The sequence below is a fragment of the Balaenoptera borealis genome, assembly GCF_965194805.1.
Source record: "Balaenoptera borealis genome assembly, chromosome: 20".
Classification (NCBI taxonomy): domain Eukaryota; kingdom Metazoa; phylum Chordata; class Mammalia; order Artiodactyla; family Balaenopteridae; genus Balaenoptera; species Balaenoptera borealis.
In genome coordinates this window covers 13,135,130-13,155,970 of record NC_138879.1, presented here as the reverse complement: position 1 = coordinate 13,155,970, position 20,841 = coordinate 13,135,130, and the positions used below count along the sequence as shown (strand labels likewise).

The 20,841-nt window shown below is 51.1% G+C and overlaps 1 protein-coding gene across 1 annotated transcript in view; it reads right to left on the bottom strand.

Annotated features, from left to right (window-relative positions):
* TBCD (tubulin folding cofactor D) overlaps positions 1-20,841 on the bottom strand; it is a 174,335-nt gene that overhangs the window by 28,906 nt on the left and 124,588 nt on the right. Inside the window, exons 19-23 of the mRNA XM_082374178.1 lie at positions 17,013-17,086; positions 15,351-15,468; positions 13,982-14,042; positions 12,615-12,637; positions 7,376-7,407 (exon numbers count right to left, since the gene is read on the bottom strand). Of these exons, the coding sequence (XP_082230304.1) occupies positions 7,376-7,407; positions 12,615-12,637; positions 13,982-14,042; positions 15,351-15,468; positions 17,013-17,086 (308 nt within the window). The remainder of the gene's footprint in view (positions 1-7,375; positions 7,408-12,614; positions 12,638-13,981; positions 14,043-15,350; positions 15,469-17,012; positions 17,087-20,841) is intronic.

Genomic DNA, 20,841 nt, shown 5'->3' with positions numbered 1-20,841 from the left:
ACCATGGGGACCACTGCAGTGACTTGACCTGCCCAACGCATCGCCCGGCACCCGCCGACACCTGCCAACAGGCCATGTGCCCCGGCCCATCGTGACCGCACAACTCCTCATGCTGCCCACTCACGACACAATAAGAGGGCGGCCTCTGCACTCCCACCTTTGTCACTAAAACAGAAACAGCATAGTGGTTTCTTCCTACTGAGTAAGTAATTTGCATTTGCTGAAAAACATCTAACACTGCAGAAAAATAAAATAGAAAACTACCATTGACATTGTGGGGGCCATGCATTTCGGGGATCCCCCCCATGGACCCTCACAGGCTGAGAGGGCACAGGCACACCTCCCCGTCGGCTCTGTGCCCCCACTCCTTCTTTGTCACTGAGCTCCCACCTTGACCCTGAGACTAAGCTGAGCTGGAGCATGGCTCCTGCACCCCCCTCCATGCTCAGAGGGTCACAGACCACCGACACCCCACACGGCCAGGCTGGGCTGGGTGACACCGCAGCAACAAAGCCTCAAGCTCAGCGTCCACGGCAACAAAGGCTCCCCCTGTTCACGCTGTACATCTGTCACGCATCAACAGGGGTGCCCGTCACTGTCACCCAGGGACCCCAGTGACAGGTGGCGGCCGTCATCTGAAATGCTGCTAGGCTAGTAAGGAAGCCAGCTCTGCAGAGTCTGCGTGAGCATGGAAGGCTCCCGACAAAGTGACACCATCCCTCCTCCTCACAGCTCCTGACTCACACTATCTGTGACCACAAACGTGGCCCTGCCGAGCACAAGGGGGCCCGGGGGCCAGAGGCGGGATGTTGCAGCAGAATCAGGACGGACACAGACCCTCGCACACGGCTCCTGCCGCCAAACTGCTCTTCTTCTCTAACAACATAACCAACCGCTGGAGAGCCCACGCTCTTTAGTAGACAGGTAACATCCCACACTGTGGCTGTGAAACAATTTATTCAGTATTTCCTGACAGGCTAAGCTCTCCTTCCAGTTTTCGTCACTTCAAACAAGGTGGTAACACACATCCCTGTCGGCACACGGACTGCCTGTCTGCCCATCAGGTTGCCCATCACCCTTACACACGTTTTTTGGTGCAGAGTCCCAGGAGTGGCCCTGCAGGGCAGAAGACTGCACATTTCTAATCGTAAGAGACACCGCCCACAGCAGCCTGAAAAGACAAGACTGTAACAAGGCACACTCCAGAGCGAGAACCCCGTCGGCAGCAGGGCCACCAAGCTCTGACGTAGCCAATGTGATCGAGGAGACGCTTCCTCCTCGTGGAGCTAATCAGCATCTCCCCAGCGACCAGACGAGGCTGGGTACCCATCACCAACTCAGAGCCCACCTGGGTCTACGCTCAGGTGAAGTGTCCACTTACCTGCATGGCCCAATTCTCAGATGGACTGCTTATCTTCTATTGGCAATTTTAAAAGTCTTTGCAGCCTATAAATAACAACTTCACCTTTCAACTGCTGTACAAGTATTACCTCTAAATCTATGTTTTGTCTACTAATTTTATACATGGTCTATTCCGCCATACGAAAGCTTTTAATATTCATTTAAACAAACTATTTTCTGTTGTTCTTTACTAGCTGCAGAACTACTGTTAATTCTGTTAGGTGGTTATGTGCCAAGAGCCAAAACCAAAACGAAACAAATTTAAAAAACAAAAGAAAGTGTTTACCAGTTAGAACTAACCAGTACAGTGTTACTACAACACAGTGTCTGCATCTGCTTTATAATTCTGGGGTTGGGACTGGTAGGAATATGCTGAGGGAACAGATAAAACAAGAGGAGCAAATACTGATGCTCACTGAAGCTGGGGGCCCGATACATGGAACCCATTACTCTATTTCTCTTTGCTTTGTGTAATTTGAAAACTTCCACATTAAGAAGTTTTTTTAGGGACCAACGTGATCCTCTAATGTCTCCTAAAATTTCTTTGAAGTTTTTTAAATTATATTTTTTTATACTGAAGTTTTTAGCTAATCAGTTAAGTTTCTGTTAATTATAAGTTTAGTTTTGTATACGTGTGCAGTAGGGACACAGTTTTGTTTCCTTCCACATGGCCCCTTGTGACATCATCATCCACTCAATAAACTGCCCTCTTCACCGAGGCTGGAAACACGTCTTCTTTGTCACACGTCAAATCCCACATATGTTTTTACTTCCGATTCTCTCTTCTATTTTGCCAATCTATTCGCCTGCTCCTAAGAAATGCCATTCTGCTTTGAACAGAGCAGTTCACAGGACATCTTAAGGACTGGAGAATCCAAGCCTCATTATTATTAAAAATAATTTTCTTGGATATTCTCCCTGCATATGAACTTTAAATGTATTTTATCAAGTTAAAAAAAAAGAAAAAAAAACAGCACATGGGAAGATGTTCAGCATCACCACCCGTTAAGAAAATGAAATTAAACCCACAATGAAATATCACCGCAAGCCTACTAGGACCGCCAAGGTTAAAAACAGTGACAACACCGAGTGCTGGTGACATGTGGAGAAACTGGAACTCTCTCACACATCGCTGGTGGGAACGTAAAATGGTGCAGACACTCTGGAAAGAGTCTGGCAGTCTCTCACAAAAGGAAACATATACTTAACCATATGACTCAGCAGTGAAACTCTTGGGCATTTATCCCCAAGAAATGAAAAGTTATGTTCACACAAAAACCTGTATGCAAATGTTCTTGGCAGCCTTATTCACAGTAGTAAATGCTGGAATCAGCCCAAATGTCCTTTCATGGGCAAAGGGTTAAAACAAACTCTGATGCAACCAGACAAGGAGACAAGAAAGACAACCTATGAGCACATGAACTGTCTGCATGGGTCTCAGGGCCATTATGCTTATGGACGAAGTCAGCCTCCAGAAGGGGACACCATGAGACTCCATCTACACAACGTGCTCAAAATGGCCAAGTACAGGGGCAAGCAGAGATCAGTGGCTGCCCGGGGGACAGGGAGGGCACGAAGCAGGGGCAGCGGGAGGCCACGCAGGGGGCAGTCCTGCACCCCCACCGGTGCTGGCTGGACTCCTGTGAGCGCAGCTGCAGAAACCCGGACGCACGTGAAAACTGCTGAAAGTCGAGCGGGGTCTTTTGTCTGTTTAGCGGGGAGGATGCCAACGTTGACTTCACGGCTTTGACATGATACCCTAAGATGCTGTCACCGGGGTGGGGAGCGGGGGGTTGGCTGGTGAAAGCAGCAAAGAGCTCTATGTACCGACTTGATAACTTCCTGTGAGTTGACAATTATTTCAAAATAAAAGGTTAAAAAAACTAACACACTAGGTAATACAGACCACCCCACAGCTAAGACGTTTTTAAAACACTGGACAAAATTAAAATCAAACAGTAAGTGCTCGGAGTCACTGCTGAGCCAGCAAGGGAGGGAAGGCCCAGCGAGGAGAGCAGCTTCTCCTTGACCTGTATCGGAGACCCCGGAGGAGGCACTAAAATCCAGGAAGACGACCACGGCGTCTAGGAGCCTCAAAGGGGTGGTGGTGGTACAAATCTGGGAGTCCAGGGCTTCTAGGGGGGTTTGAATCCAAAGAACCACACCCTAGAAGTGAGTGTAAAGTTTGGGTCAGCTCGCTGAAGCCCAGCACTGAATCCCCCACGTCTGGCCAGAAGCAAAGGTAAAGGTTCTCTGGGAGAGGAGACGTTTCTAGGCCTCAAAGTACTGCTGTAATTTTTCATACCCAACATCCAGGCCTTTACAAACAGAACCACAGAAGGACTAGATGATGGTATTTTTTAGAGACAGATTATAAACTGTGCTTATCGTGTTCAAAGAGGTGAAAGAAATGACTGAAAGCCATGACACGGATACAGAAACTACGAAAGATAAACAGAAATTATGAAAGACAGACACACAAGAATTAAGAATTCAACAGATGGGTTCAACAGCCAATAAGACACAGCTGAGGATGTGGGGGGAGTGGCCACTCAGCCTCAAACCTTCCCAGTGCCGTCCCCAAGAAGTAACGAGAGGTGGCCAGTCCCTGCTCCTCCCCTTCCATGTGTCTGCCGGCCTGGCGGCACACTCTGGGAAGCACGCGGCAGCGGCCCAGGAACGCTCAGGAGTGCACATCCTTTCCGGCACTCGCTCCCTCTCCTAAGAAGGCAGCTCTCCTGAGCTCTGACGGTGTGTGTGACGGGTGGCGGGGCGACGCAGCCGCAGCAGTCACTCTGCAGCCATGAGCAGCTCACCCAGCTGGAGTGGGAGGCTGCATGCAACATGACCCCAACTTCCTGAGACGTGAACCGATAAGGAAGGAACAACCACCTTGAAGGAATCCCTGAAACACTGGCTGTCCCCAGCTGCTGGGATGACGGGTGATTTTTTAATTTCCTCTTCACTGTGAGCGATGGTTTCTGTGCAAAGTCACTGCTTCAACACAAAAACAGACGCCCTGCACCCCACCCCAGGCCAAGCCAAGCCCCTAAACCCAGAAACGGTTTGCATATCACAAGCTGTCGATGACACACAGGGGAGCGACTCAGAGTCTGAGTGTCAGCCGGCAGAAGCCAGCTCATGCTTCCAGAGTCCATGCTCCAGCGACACCCGTCAAACCCATGAGAACACTGAGCTGATGCGGAGGAAACGAACCTCCCAGCAGAGAAGTCCCCGAGGGCAGGCAGGAGGCGAGAGACGCGGGCCTCAGGCAGGTCCCTCCGGGTCAGGTGGGTGTAGTGGCCAGAACACCAGGAGGTCAGCTGGCCCCGTGCACCAGGCTCGGGCCTTCCCGTCCACTCGCACCCCAGACCTCAGCAAGGCGTGCATGTGGTCGGGGGCTCACACGGGGGTTCCTGCACAGAGTCACCAGCAGTCCATCCGTAAACAATGTGAGGCCCCTCAGATCCTTGAGACCGGCCAGTTCCACTAGGAATCATCTCGGGAACTGAAATCAGGCTTTCCTAGTGCCGTTTTGTGGACTGTCTACAACATGTCTGTGCTTCCCTCCTCACATTCATAAACAGAATCACCAAAAGCAAACTACATCCCTTGAAGACGCCTTAGGGAAGCCTGTGCCTTACTCGACAGTAATGAACCAGGACACGAGGCCCCGCAGGCCTCATCCAGAATCGAGATCTGGACCGCTTTTAGAAGGGACCTCTGTTCAGCTCCCCTCCCACTGCCTCCCGTCCCAGTTCCTCCCTCCGCACCCGAGGTGGCCTTGGCTCTGACATCTGTGGGTCCAGGAGGGCAGCCCCAGGTATCTCTGCTCACAACCTGGGCAGTGCACAGTGAGTCCTCAAGCTCCTTGACTCAGTCAACCCTGCTCTCCTGAGATGTCTGGCTTCCCGTGAAGTCGTTCCGGCTTCATTTCCCCTTCTCGCTGAGGGGCCGCGTCGTCTGCGCCGCTGGGGTCACCCCGCATCCCTGGCTTGCCCCTCGAAGGTGTGTGCACCTCCACACAGACCCACACACGTGGCCCCGGTCGGGCCTCTTGTGCTCTGGACCCAGCAGCACCACTCCTGTCTGCCGTCAGGTGGCAAATGCCGGTCGGTCCCCAGTGGCAGAGGCAAGGAGCCTGTGCACGGTGGACTGGCCTGTTAATGACACTGCTTCTCACGCTGCTCCTAGGAGCCCAGGACTTCTTCCCACATTCAGGTCGGAATGCGTCTCCTAGGTGGTCTGACTCAGACATGTGGAGCAGTCCTGGGCAGACAGTGTGCTGCCAGGCCACGGTACAGTCAGGAGCTCTGTGACAGCTGTGGCTGGGGGAGACCCTGCCCACACGCCCTCACTGCACCCTTGGCGTCCGTGCTCAGTCCTACCCAGGCCTCACCCCACACACGCCCTGCCCCCTGCCAAAGGAACTACCTGGCCACCCAGAGGCCCAGCACTCTCCAGCTTGGTGGCCACTCTGAACCCCAACACCCTCCCACCGGCCAGGGCCATCCCTTCCCCCGGGACTCCACTCGCCACGCCGCTCCTCCATGGACGGAGGTGTGACGTGCCAGACCTGCATGAAGTCACCGTGGCCACTGGGCCCTGAATATGCACAGGCTGGGCACAAAGATCAGAGCAGGAGCTCCGGGTGGTGGGGGGCCGTGGGGAGGGCCTTGCAGCTGGGTTGCAGCAGAGCCTGGCCAGGCATCGCCTTCCTGGCCTGCAGACCAGCTGAGGTCTGAGTACAGGGGGTGTCTGGAAGCTCAGCAAGGCTGTCTCTGCAGCCCCTCCAAGGATCTGCACACTACCTCTCCTCCTAACAAAACTGAGAATCCCAGTCAAGCAAGGACTGAGGCAGAAGAAGAAAGCCAGCAGTTCTTTGTGAGGAAGAGGATTTGGGACAGCTGAGAGCAGTAAGGGACCCTGTAACCCCCTTCCCAGGGACAAGTGGCTACTAGCAGACATGAACTCTTGGAGGGGCAGGGGGGACAGGCAGGGGCGCACGGCAAGAAGATCCAAAAGGAACAGTGGGAACTGGCAGGGTGGAATGCTCCAGAAGGGGACAAGAGTCCCAGGACGGAAACAAACAACCACATGCACCAAAGGGTCCAGAAGATAAGGCCAGGGGACTACACCGAGCACCCAAGAGCTCAGGCTGGTCCCAACACGTGACTTCAGCCTGGCGGGAGGGGGACAGCGAGGCGCAGGGAGGGCTGCAGATGCTGCCCCGCCCGCCCTCTGGGGTGCCGAGCGGCCCGCGGCCCTGGCCAAGCAGACGTATTCTGCGGTCGCCCCCTGCAACCCCAGAATGCTGAAGGCACGTCTGTCACATCGACACCAACGGACCCCACCCGCCCTCCCCCTCCCTGGGTGAGGGGCTCTCCTGGACCCCGGCCCAGCATGGGGCCAGGACTGACCCGGCGCCTGATTCAGCACAGAGTCCTGGGTTTTCTAGTAGGTTTCGCTGAAAAGGCTTCAAGAAATCTAGATATTTACATGTTGGCATCTCTTGAGTTCCCTGCAAACATTTAAATATAATCTTAAAAACTGTTCTTTGCTCTACAGTTACATTTAAATATTGTATTGAGGAGGGAAAGATGGCAACATTCGACATCCCTAACTTTATCATCCCCTTCTCACCCATCCCACCCCAGCCGCCAGCAGCCCCGTGGCTACTAAAATATATCAAAACCCACAGAAGCTGAAAATTAGAGCCTCGAGTGAACACACACAGGAGAAGCAGTGGGCTGGGCAGGCAGCCCCGGAGTTACCGTGTGCAGGCCAGGTGCACCGCCACGCTAATTCCGACCAGAAAACCACCCCGCCACTTGTCACTGCAAAGGGACCCATCAGGGAACTTCACAGTGTTGAAAGCAATGAAGTAAATGCCCTTAGGACTTTTTGTCTTCCCTCAATGGTGGGAAAAAAGGACCACAACCCAAAATCTGCAGCCTCCGTGGCTCAGACCTACCTGCTTGTCTCATGAGTTCTCCTCCCAGACCCCTGAAAATTAATGAAAACATTCAAGGTTAAACCTCTTGTTACACAAAACAACATAAAATATCCTCACCAAGAAACAAATGTAACTTCAGGCTCCAAAAAGTATTATGATGTTAAATAGTTGCATTTGTTGTTGGAAGGATGAACTACTTTTTATGAAAATATGTGCTGTGACCACCTTCTAGATGATTTTCAGTTTTTACTGGAGACTCTAATCACTGGTACTAATCACATCACACAATCACACATAACAAATCCCAAATACTGTTCAACTCTTACTTTGTAAAAACTAAAGGAACTTAAGGCACTAGAAAGATGTCATCATCCAGCAGGACTGGGGAGAGGAAACGCTGGCCGTCTGGACCCTGACTGACCTCGGACGCTGACAACGGGAAAGTGGTGGACGTGAATCCAAGAAACACTCCAGGGAGACGGTAGGAAATTTATGAGACTGCCTCCTGGCCCAGGTAGAGGAACAGGATTCGAGTTTGCCCCCCTGCCTTAAATAAACAGAAAACTGGATGAAATAAACAAAGGTTCAGATGCCGAAAAACAGAGGTCTTGAGAGGAGGGAGGGAGCAGCCAAGTCCCAGGGCCCAAGGCACAGTAGTGAAGCCCAGCGGAGCTGCCTGTCCTGCGGAGTCACGAGGTTGAGATGGAAGGTGGGGAGGCCGAGGCGGCCGAAATCTGAGGGGCTGGGGAGCAGCACGGACAGCACTGACCTTGAGCTGCACATGCGAGAAAAGAAACTACCTGAGCCTGAGAGGAGAGAAATGCTCCTGAAGAGAAGGCAGGGCACTTGCAGGAACCCATACGGGCGGGAAGAAGCCCCCATCAGCCAGAGCACAGGCCTGGTCATGCACGAGGCATCAGCAGAATCCTCAGAAGGGCCACCTCGGCAGCCGGTCAGATTGTTCTGGCCCCATCAGGCCTTCAGAACAGGGCTTGAAAGGATTCAACCGATCCCACCAACCAAACACCACCAGAAAGCAGCAGCCGGTGCCCAGCGACAAAAATACCACAAAGCCTGGCACCCAACAGAATTACCAGGAAAACACGGCCCACAGCTCCAAGAAAACCAATCCACACAACCAGACCCAGAAGCACCCAAGACGATGGAATGAACTTGCGGGGTCAGAATAGCTCTTAGTTTCTGCACATGTCCAAGGAGGGGAGGAGAGAGACTGAGGCATAAGGAAGACACGAATGGAACCTCAAGAAACAAAGAACACAGATCTGAAAATAAAAACTGCACTGAATGCAATCAATGAAGACAGGAACAGAAAGCAAAATAATAGAAACAAAGAGGTTTAAAAAGATATTGCTCAAAGACTAAGTGAATCATGTGAAAATGACAGAGGAGTTCATTTAAACAGGCTCCTGTGGGTCAAATAGCAACAACTTGAGCAACAGAAAGAATAACAATGATGTTCCTGGATTACAACACACTGGGGGGCGGGGAGGACCCATGAGTCTATAGTGATACATTACAAAGAGAGAGCCCAGGGTGGGAGCGGGGAGGAACATTGCTCTCGCCAGACAAACTGGAAAACGAATGAGGGAATCAGCCAGGCACCCTCTGGCAGGCCGCAGAGCGACGACTGATTCAGGCCAGGCAGGCAGGCACTGGACACCGGGGATCCACACATCTCGAAGCCAGCCCCTCAGGTCAGTCGCTAGCTGCAAGGGGACACACCTCGCTCACGGGCACGTCTGACCTTCTGGAGGTCATCCCTGAACCCAGGGATCAACTCAGCGTCTCTACTAGGGGACAAGTGCACTGGCACAGCCCCTTCACAGGCAACACCAGTGTCCACACCAGCCATACCAGCCACGCCAGCCATGCCATGGGTAAGCCAGGTCCAACCATCAGGGAACAACCCAGCAAACCCACAATGTGGAATGGTACACAACAGGCCTGAACTCTTAAAAAGACACTGTATCATGAAAAACAAAAACGGAGGGGACTGAATAACACCAAACACAGTACATGAATTTGAGCAGGTCCCAGCTCAAAGGGGAAAGACTACGGAGAGCATTTGAAGATGACCTGAAGGAACCTGCGCTCACAGGTCACTGAGGTCACACCGACTCTCCTGGGTGTGGTGGGGACACTGGTTGTACATGGTTACACAGGACACAGTCTCTGCTCTTCCCTGATGCTTTCTCAGGTTTTAAAGAGGAAGCAACATGCCCGCAACTTACTTTCCATAAAGAGAAACGATACACATATAAAGAGAGAGAGACACACACACTAGCTGAGATAAAACAAACAGTCAAAATGTTATTAATAATGGGGGAAAGGTGAACAGGTATTCACTGCACTAATTTTATTTAGACCCATAATCCCTCAAGATAAACTGTTGGGGGTTAGAGAAAATCAGTCCTTGCTATGCCCTCTCCCAGGAAGACTTCTGAGCACAGTCTGCCAAAGAGAACACAGTTCCCAAGGTCATTCAGATCGCTGAGAAAGCAACGGGAGGCCCCAACGAGACCAAGGGGACCAGGCACCCCTGGGGCCGCACGGCCACGGCTCCGAGGACACCGGGTGGCCTCCCAAGGGCTGACTGCTTCACTCACAGAGGGGCAGGAGCACACCCTCCAGGGGACCAGAGCATGGGGCTGGTGCAAATCCCACATGCGTCTCACATATCCCTCCAAGATCAAGATCCATCTCCCTCAACTACGTGAGCTGCCATTTCCATTTACCCACAGTTCACATTTCTTTAAGATTAAGACTTTCACGCTTCTGTTCTGCAAATGAAGGCCTGTCACCACTCCTGCAGGAGGGCCTGACACTGCCAGGTGACATGCAGGGACTGGGAGGTGGCCATCACAAGCAATGAGGCTGCCATGAACTCAAGTGTCACAGGATATTCACCGAGGGCTCCCCAGAGCACTCCAGGCCTGCTGACGGGAAGCACTTGATGGGTTTGAGAGTTCAGGCATTCCCAGTGAGATAGGAGCACCAGGCGGCCTGGCCAGGAGTCCTCACCCCCCTGCCCCTCCCCAACAGGGAATTTTCCTTCCAACCTGCTGGACACAGCGAGTGCTCAGAGCTCCCAGTGCACGCAGAGGTCCTCCCAGCACAATCCCACACAGCCAGCCAGCACTGACCACCCCAGGGTGTCACGGCGCAGCCCCGTCAGCTTGTCAGAACCTACGGGATGCTCTGATCCTTTTGCCAGTGCGGGGGGATATGCAGGGCACATGGGACACATGGCTCTAGCACTAGGCAGACCTAAGGGGTCCCTTCAAGGACAGAGGATTTATTTCCACAGCCAAGGCCGCTTCCTGGAGGTGAGGGCCAAGGAAGGATGGGTCTGGCGCTTTGTCCCAGATGTGGGAGGTCACCTCCCAGTCCCTAGAAGGTTCTGCCTGACAGGATCCTCTGTTTACCTGGGCCGGGGGTCCTGTTGAAAGGTCTACACTGGTGCCATCTATGGTGCGGCCTCAGGTCACAGGGAATCAGCTCAACCCAATGGAAACCCTGGACGCCAAGGCCCGGAGGCGGGGGGAGGTGGGGGTGGTGGAAACCCTCCCTGGGTGGCAATAGCTGTGCATGTGTCACGAGTGGCCACAGGGAGGATTCAGCGTGACTCCACAGGGAAGGGACCCAGGAAGCTGGTGCCTGGTCTATCCTGGACTCTGTCCTGTGGGCCTTTTATGTTGCTGATTTTAATCTGTATCCTTTTGCTGCAATAAGCCATAACCACAAGCATAATGGCTCTGCTGAGTTCTGAGTCCTTCTACCAGCAAGTCACTGAGCCTGAAGGTGGTCTTGGTGACCCCCAAACTCTCAATAAGAAAACAGTCCAAGGAAATAATGGGGCTAAGCTGGATCTACAAGGTCAGAAGGACTGGACACCTCACATTCAAGCCCCAGCAAGAGCCTTCTGGCCTGGTCCTGCAGGGCCATGTGACCCCCCCTTCTGTGGTCACTGCCAGGGCCTCTGGCCAAGACCTGTGTGGGAGTCACACTTCATGAACAAACACTGCTGAGGCACCCAGGCCCGTCCCACCCAGAGGGCCTCTGCTGCACCAGAGGCCACGTGCATTATCTTCCTACACTGGCCTCACTGGCCTCCAAATCAGCAGAGGGTGACGCCAGCTAACTGTGAGGTCACCTAAGCGACCTCTGAGAGAAGCCCCCGTGTGGCCCCAGTCACCCTGGATGGGGAGGTCACAGCAGGCCCTGGGCTGCCAGGAAAGCTGGAGGCAGGGAGAGCGGCCAAAATGAGAACAGCTCAAACAAGAACAGGCTGACGTCCACTGCCCTGCACCGTTTTACATTAAAACACAAGAAAAACGAGATGCAAGCCACAGACTGGGAGAAAATTCTGGCAAATCACCTGTCTACAAAGAGCTCATGTCCAGAACATGACGAGAGTGCTGACAGCTTGGTAAGAAGACGACAGAGCAGAGCATGAGATTTTTTTTTATGAGCAAAAGATGTGAACAGTCACTTCACAGAAGAGGGAGGACAGCCAGTCCACACAGGAGGTGTCAAGGTCACCAGGCCCCAGGTATGCAAACTAAAGTGGTGGTGAGCTACCCCACACCCAAGGATCAGCCCCAGCTTAAGGCTGCCCACGCCCAGCACTGATGAGGACACCTTAGACACACTGCACCGCATGACCCAGCAACACATCCACACCAAGACTCGTACGCCAATGCTCACAAAACCTTTATCCCGAAGGAGCCAAAGCTGGAACAACCAGATGCCCATCACCTGGCGAGCAGATAACCACACCAAGCACACACACCACCGACCACCACACAGCACTACAAAAGAACACACCACTGTACACCAACCACACGGTGAATCTCAGAAACAGCACGCTTGGTGACAAAGACCAGACCCCAAGGCTCCACAGAATGGTTCTATCCGCATGACATTCAGAGGGCAGACCCTAGCCACCAGGGCGGAGGGGACCCACTGCAAAGGGCAGAAGGCAGATCCAGGCGGTGCCGCTGCTGCAAGTGGACGGTCCACAGCCACCAGCCCCGTCAGACTCCACAGTCAAACGAGCAAGCTTCTCACCACGTCATCAGTGAAGCTCAGAATCCAACCAGGCCTTTCACGGCTCTTCACCCCCTCAAACAGGATAAGCACAGACAACTTGGCCAGGACCACTCGGGAGACACCCATGACTAGGGGCCCAGTATTTTCTTCACAAAACATAAAACTTCAGGTGTGTAAAGCTTACCTGTATAACTGACGATCGTAAAGCTAAAAATAAAGAATTGAAAGTTACTTAGTTATTTAAATTACTAGGATTTAAAAAATAACACAGCAGGTATATAACAAGCATCAAAAGGATAACAAAAAGAAACACACAGGTGGGCGTTTCCCAGGAGGGGCTGACGGAGCCCACTCCACTCTCCAAGAGCACCTCACTAACAAGCCCCTCCCTCACTAAGACCCACCGTGCATTACCACATTTAATCCTCACAACAGCCCAGATCCCTCCTTCCCTCACCTGGAAGAGAAACCAAGGGTCAGAGAGGGGAGGAAGAGGGTTGCCAGCCAGTGAGGGGGACCTGGATACCCGGACCTGCCCCCCTGACAGCCCCTCAGGCAGTAAACTAATCCTAATGGTCCTTCTCCTTGCAAGGAACTCAGAGAAGCAATTCACAGCATCACCACTAACTACCATCCCAGCCACCACTCACTGAATGTTCATGCTGTGCCAGAAACTCCACTCAACTCTCCGAACGCATTCTTTAATTCTCATAGAAACTCAAGCAAGTAGGTTCCACTATTACCCAGGCTCTACAGAAAAAGGAAGCCGAGGACGGGGGACGGTCCCCGCACTGAACCGCCTCCTGCGTCACACGGCGTCAGCCCGGCTTGACAGTGTCAGGTGAGCACCAGACTCCACTCTAAAGGTGAGAAATGCACCTAAACAGATGGTACGGTTTTGCCAAAATGGAAAAGAAAGTTAACGGCACCAACAGGATGAGGAAGGAAAGACGTCAAAATGGTGAATTAATTACATAAAGAGCTAAATCTTAAAGAAAACAAAACTCTACTCAGAACAACAAACAGTAAAGCCATTTAACATCTCAAGAGTGACTTCCAGGTTATCCTATAACATTAAGACCTACAGTTCATACTTCACCAATTTTGACTCACAGAAGCCTTTGAGAATCTCAAAAACCCAGAAAAATGCACACACCTCCTCCCCACCCAGAGAAGTGCATACACAAACCCTGGGTGTGACTTCAGACTCGGGGTTCCCCCACCGTGGAGGCACAACTGGGGGTGCAAGGCCTTCGTGCTTGTTCTGTGTGCCACTGCCCACCCGCCCTTGCGTGAGGACGCGGCCCGAGCGAGGAGGGTGGCCAGGCCGGGCGGCAGGACTAGATGAAAGGCGGGCGCTCTGCGACGTCCCGCGGGGGACGCTTGGCCACACAGAAGAGCCCGAGCTCACCCCAAGGGTGTGCACCATAGCCCCAGGACTGACCCTCGGGGCTTCACTTGGGGCTCAGGAGCAGGGAGGGCTTGGGGGCAGGCAGGCGCCAGGTACCAGGAGACCTAGAAGAGGGGCGGCCCCAGAGGCTGCACACTGACCTGCTGGTGGATCTGCTTCAGGCCCTGCACGGCCTTCTCGTCTAGGAAGTCTGAGACGGGCCTGCGGGAGTTCAAACACAACGTGTGAGGTCCTGGGAGAGCATCAGGGAGACACGCATGCAGGCCTGGTGCCCCGCCAGCTCCCAGCCCGCAAGCACCTGCAGGGGCATCCCTGAAGGTACATCCACCAACTCAAGGGGGCAGACGGAAGACCTTCTCAGTCAGCGGTTAGCAGACAATAGAGACAGGGCTGTGATGAGGCGCCTGCTTGAGAGCGGGGACCCCAGGCTCGGGAAGCATCTGAGGCCCCGGGACGGGGAGCAGCCCAGCTCCCAGGTGCCCCGTGACTTGCTTTGGAAAAGATTACAGCGGCTGAGGCTGCGGTCAGGGCCCTGCAGCCAGCGGCCTCACTGCCGCTCTGGACAGGCCTGCTCGGCACCCAGAAACCTGGATTTCGGGAGGGCTCTCCCCATTCCCTAACTGCCCAGACTGTTTGCACAAACCACGTGGCTTATGCTGAAACCTGATTTCTTCTGGGAGTCTGGGATTTGGGTTCATGGCAGGTAGAGAACCCACACGACCAGCCCCCAAAAAACCCCCGGGGGCCGGTCTCTCTGGCCTTCCCTGGGGGGACACGTGTTGTCACACGCACTGCCAGGGGATTAGGTGAGTCCTGCACAGCTGCACCAGGAGAGGATTCCATAAACGCCAGGTCCTCGGCCAAGCCCACAGGTGCCATTTCACCCCCTCGCAGATGTCCTTCAAACGGACTGTGGGGAGAGGAGCAGGGTCAACTCGGACCTGCTATCATTGTGTCCCCAGGAAATCACCTCGAAGGACAGGAAGCGACTTAAAATACAGTTTTCCCCAAGCTGGAGTCCAAGAACCACAGCACAGACATCACAGTGTGCTGTGAGCTTTTGCCTTTGAGGAAAAATCAGTTGGAAAGTCAAGTAGGAAGACGAAGCAGCTGCTTCACAAAACATTCTCAACATTCGGACCTTCTCAGCAACCCCACACTGCGTGTCTATTGTTATTTATACCAACTGAGCCAGCAGAAAAGGCTCCTGGTAGACACTTTTAAATTTGTATTCTCTGGTATTTTAAATTATCGAAAGTGATAAATGAACAAAGAATACTGAATATACGAGCTACTCAACACAAGCTCTGAAAACGTGTCTTTGCTTTTACAATCTGTTTACCTCAGAAAGAGCGAGGTGACAGGAGAAGCCCAGAGAGGTGGGGTCCCCCAGAGAGGACAGGGGACCACTGACAGACGTCATCAGGAGCACAGGGCCCCTGGAGACCATGCCGCCGGTACAAAGGAAGGGGCGCGTGGACAGGGCCCCAGCTGTGACCCAGCTCCTACCTGCCCTGCTGCACGGCCAGTGTGTACAGGCTGTGGCTGACCTCTGCGCAGGCGAGCACAGCCCCGTGCCGAGTGTGTAGGTCTGGACTCTGTGTCATCAACAGCAGACGTGGGAAAACTGCAAAGGACACATGGGAGATGCACACAGGGTGACAGACGCGAGGATTCAGGATCCAGGGGAGAAACAAACCCACTCAGTTATCTCTGTCAGGATCATTACCTCACAACCAAGGCTAAACTAAAGTCTCTGACATGCCAAACTTCGTCAGCAGACACAAGGGCAGCGAGCAGGAATGTGAACGAGGATGACACTTGCCCCCAAACAGCACATGCTCTTCAGGGCTCCGGACACAGGGTGGTGACCCAGGGTGAGAACAGACAGCAGGGAAGAAGGAAAACAGACTGTTTTCCAGGTCTTTCCTGCTGTTCAGGGGCTGCCAGGGCTCTGCCTGGGGGGCAGGGAGGACAGAGGCCGGGCTGCAGGACCCTACAGCCAACACACGGTGCCTCAGCCTGGAGCTCACCCTCTCCTGCTCAGAGCAGAGGAAGCCCCCAAGCCTGTGCTCTGGGGACAGAAAGCAAAGTCAGAGAGTCCTTGAAGCCTGGCAGGGAGCGCAGACAAGGAGCCGCACCCACAGCGGCTCTGCCCCACCAGCCCCACCAGCCAGGGGGAACCACAGTCACAGCCGGGCAGAGGCCATGAAAGCCGACAGCGTCCTTGCCAGGAGAGGGCCCACACAGGCGCTCAGACGTGGCAGCTGGTAGCGGTCAGTGTTTAAGAATCAGGGAAATCCCTTATCCTGGGGTGGTCAGCACTCTTGAACTGGGAAGAAAGTGTCCCCTTCATTCAAGCAGCAGGATTATCATAAAAGGAAAGTAAACACCAGGTGAGATTCCTGACATTAAGCTTAATTAACAGACCACGAAGCTGAAAGGGCCCTTCGGAGCTAACAGGCCCCAAATCTTCATTTAAAATCCCAGAGTGTGTGATTAAAACCAGTAACTCCAAATGAAGAAACATGATCCAACCAACAGTTACTTCTCTAATAAATGTCAGTGGGAATAAGTATAATGTGGAGAAATTTGTGTATTGTTCCCTAAATTAAAATCAGATGCCCACTTATTCCAAGTAGAAAAAACATGATGGAACATATACGGGTTCTTTCCTTAATGATAAGGGCATGTCATCAATTCAGACTGGCTGTTCTGTTCTTGAGTAAAGTGCGCTCAGGCCTGGCCCAGGAAGTCAGCAAATCCACTGCAGCCCCAGGGAAGCAGCTCACTGTTTAATATGTTATATTATGAGTTACTTCACTTGTTGTTTTAAGGCTAGTTCTGAAACACACAGTGTACAGCAGATCCATCGATTCCTGCTGGGATGGCGCAGGAATCCTGCGGCTCCTGGGGACACACACACCTCCGTGCTCACAGCACCCGCGCTCCCAGAGGCCATGGCACCTGGTTTGTGATCTGTCCCTGACGAAGCAGAGACCAGTTCTTCAAGCCCTTCTCAGCAAGAGAGAAACCCCCAGGCCTTGAAATCAGTGAGGGGGCCTCCGGGGCTTCCTGCTGCGTGTTTGTGCATGTGTCCGTGGTGCACACGCATGTGCAAGTGTGAGTGCACATGCACTTGCATGTGCAAGTGTGAAGAGGAGCACCTACCATGACGGGCGCTGTGCTCCGGTGCTCGCTGAGCCAGGTTCCGCAGTGCCTTGGCTGACAGCTCCCTGATGGCCCTGGAGGATGGGGCAGAGAACACTGTTAGTCCTTCATTTCTAGGATTCTGGCTTTATTCAATTACAGAGAGGACAGTGCACGTGAGCTGTCAACTGGCCACTTAGTCAAACACTATGAAAACAAACACAAACTAACAAGCAAATAAGAACCTCTGCTCATAACAAATGAGGGAGAGAGACTTCACCAAGAAGAGGCACTACATGCAAGTCCGTCAGGATACAGCTGCCATCTGCACGGCGCTGGATGGCAAAGTATGTCTCCAACCTCCTGCACCCCAAGGGATGCAGAGTACGCGAGTACTGGGGAGCCTGTGAAACCACCACTGGGAAGATCGAGGGCTAAATGAGGGAAGCTCGTGAGGCTCAAGCTAATAAACAGGAGGCATACATCACATCAGTGCAAACATTTCCAATCAACGCACATTTGTTATATTCTCAACACACAGAACAGAAGGATGACCCCAGGACGGGTTAATGAAGCCGAGTTCCCTCCTGAACCTGCCAGGGGCCAGACAGGTCTGATCAAACCTTGAGGGTGACTTGTGAAGCTGACACCCTCCCCCACGCCCCCCTAGCCCCATCCCGGCACTAAAAGTCAGGAGGGCACTGCCAAGAGCTCCAGACAGAACAGGAAGTAGTCATTTCCTTAAAATAGTAATTAGGAGGACTACAGAACAAGACAGAACATGATAACGACATTAAAGAAGAAACACGCAAAAGGGGGCATCTGCAGTTTGATCATTATACGTTCCAAGTACACAAGCACCAGAGAGAAGCACTTGGAGGATGAAAGTGGATGCTGGGGCAGGAGATCCTTCCCCTCTTGTGTATGCCCGGGCCTCTCGACGCCCCCAGACCAGCTTAGGGGTCTGCTTCCAACAGAAAACAGCCAGCTCTTCAAGGCAGGGAGGTCTCATGTGCTAAAAGCCCATTCAGGAAGCCATTTCTGAAGGCTGAATGATCAGGTCTCAGAGCAGAGAAAGCCCCACAGTTGCCAAGGAGGTAGCTATTCTAACAGGCTTAGTTACACTTACCCTCAAATTAGTGCACTTCGAGGATAAGCCTTCTGTATTTAAAAATATTATATTTACCATCTAAATGTCAGACCTCAAACTATAAAACTCTTAGAAGAAAACAAAGGGGAAAAGTTTCATGACATTAGATTTGGTAATGTTTTCTTGGATGTGACACCGAAAGCTCAGGCAAAAGTAAAACTATATACATTGATAATAGGTAAATTGGACTACATTAAAATTTTAAACTTCCGCATATCAAAGGATACAATCAACAGAGTGAGAAGGCAACCTACAGAATGGGAGGAAATATTTGCAAATCATGTATCTGATAAGGGACTAACATCCAGAATATATAAAGAACTCTTACAACCCAACAACAACAACGAAAACTAAGAAACTGCATTTTAAAATGGGCAAAGGACTTGAACTATTTCTCCAAAGATGATATACAAATAGCCAACAAGCATATGAAAAGATGCTCAACGTCACTAATCATTAGGGAAATGCAAATCAAAACCACAATGAAATACCATCTCACACCCCACACCCATTAAGATCGACACTATTTAAAAAAAAAAAAAAAAAGAAAGAAAGAAAGAAAATAACAAGTACTGGTGAGGATTTGCAGAAATTGGAATCCTTGTGCATTGCTGGTGGGAATGTTAAATGGTACAGCCATTATGAAAAACAGTATGGCTTTTAAGATTAAAAACAGAATTACTATTTAAGCTCACAATCCCACTTCTGGGTATATACCCAAAAAACTGAAAGCAGGGTCTCAAAGAGATATTTATACACCCATATTCATAGCAGCATTACTCACAATAGCTAAAATGTGGAAGCAATCCAAGTATCCATGGACGGATGAATGGATAAAGAAGATGTGGCATGTATATACAATCGAATATTGTTCAGCCTTAAAAAGGAAGGAAATTCTGACACATGCTACAACACGGATGAACCTTGGAGGACAGTATGTTGAGTGGAATCAGCCAGTCACAGAAGGACAAATCCTGTAGGATTCCATATGAGATTCCTAGAGGAGTTACATTCATAGAGACAGACAGGAGAATGGGGGCTGCCACGGGGAGGAAGAGTCGATGATTAACCGGGACAGAGTTTCAGTTTTGCAAGATGAAAAAGTTGGCTGTACAGCAAGGGGAATGTACTTAACTGAACTCTACACTAAAAATGATTAAGATAAATATTACATGTATTTTACCACAGTCAAAAAATTTTTAATTATGTTTATTTTGATACATAAATTATTTGGGGTGAGTACGTCTAAGTATCAGAAATTTTTTTTTAAATTTTATTTAATTATAGTTGATTTACAATGTTGTGTTAATTTCTGTACAGCAGAGTGATTCAGTTATACATATATATTCTTTTCCACATTCTTTCCCATTATGGTTTATCACAGGATATTAAATATAGTTCCCTGTGCTATACTGTAGGAGTTTGTTGTTTATCAGAAAATGTTTAAAAAGAAACCCAAAACAATGGATAATACTTCTCAAAAGTGTATACTATTAAAAGTATAATAGAATACCTATACTAGTGAAGGTATAAATACACCACTAAAGAATGTCTGTAAAGAATTCTCTAAGGCTCCCCATTTTCCACAAGCCATGTATTCACAGGAAATTGAATAGACCCTATTTATGAACTTTTAGCTGATATCTCCTCATGGATGTAATCCAGGCCAAAAACAGAGAAAGGCAGAAATATCTCCATCTCTGAAGAATCATAAGAAAATTAGGTCATAATCATGCTCTGTGAATCCCAACATTTGAGAAAATGTGAGCAGGCGTTATCGTGAGGACCTTCAAATCTGACTGCAATTTCCCCTCCATTCTGTGATTCATGCATCCTGGAAACTTCAGGTTTTTAGAGCTTATACTAAACATAGTATTTCCACAAATAATGTTTTAAATAAAATTAACAACAAAAAAAAGAAAGAAATAGAAACCAAATAGCAAAATGACAGGTATAAATTGATAACCACTTCAGATGTGAAAGGACTGAAGCCCTCAAACAAAAGGCAGACGCTGTCAGGCTGGACGTAAAGGCAGGACCATCTGCCATCCCCCTGACACACAGACAAGGGTGCAGGACAATAGTGGCTGTGAGAGGCCTCTTTTTGTAAGGCCCCAGCTTCTAATGGTTTTCACATTTTTAAAGGGTTTAAAAAGAAAAGGGGACTTCCCTGGTGGTCCAGTGGTAAAGAATCCACCTTGCCATGCAGGGGACGCGGGTTCGATCCCTGGTCAGGGAACTAAGATCCCACATGCCAGCGGGGCAACTAAGCCCATGCGCCACAACTACTGAGCTCGCGCACCTCAACTAGAGAGCCCACATGCCGCAAACTACAGAGCACTCGCCCTGGAACCCGCATGCCACAACTACAGAGGCCGTGCGCCCTGGAGCCCATACACCACAGCTAGAGAAGAGAAAACCTGCACACCACAACTAGAGAGAAGCCTGCGCACCAGAACGAAGAGCCCGCGCCCCACAACGGAAGATCCCGCATGCCTCAGCAAAGATCCCGCATGCCTCAGCGAAGATCCTGCGTGCCGCAACTAAGACCCGACACAGACAAAAATAAATAAATAAATAATAAATCTTAGAAAAGAAAAAAACAATAAAATACATGGGACAGTGACCTAAAATGTTTACTCTCTGGCCCTTTAAATAAAAAGCTTGCCGACCCTTCAGCCGTAATAATATCAAATTACA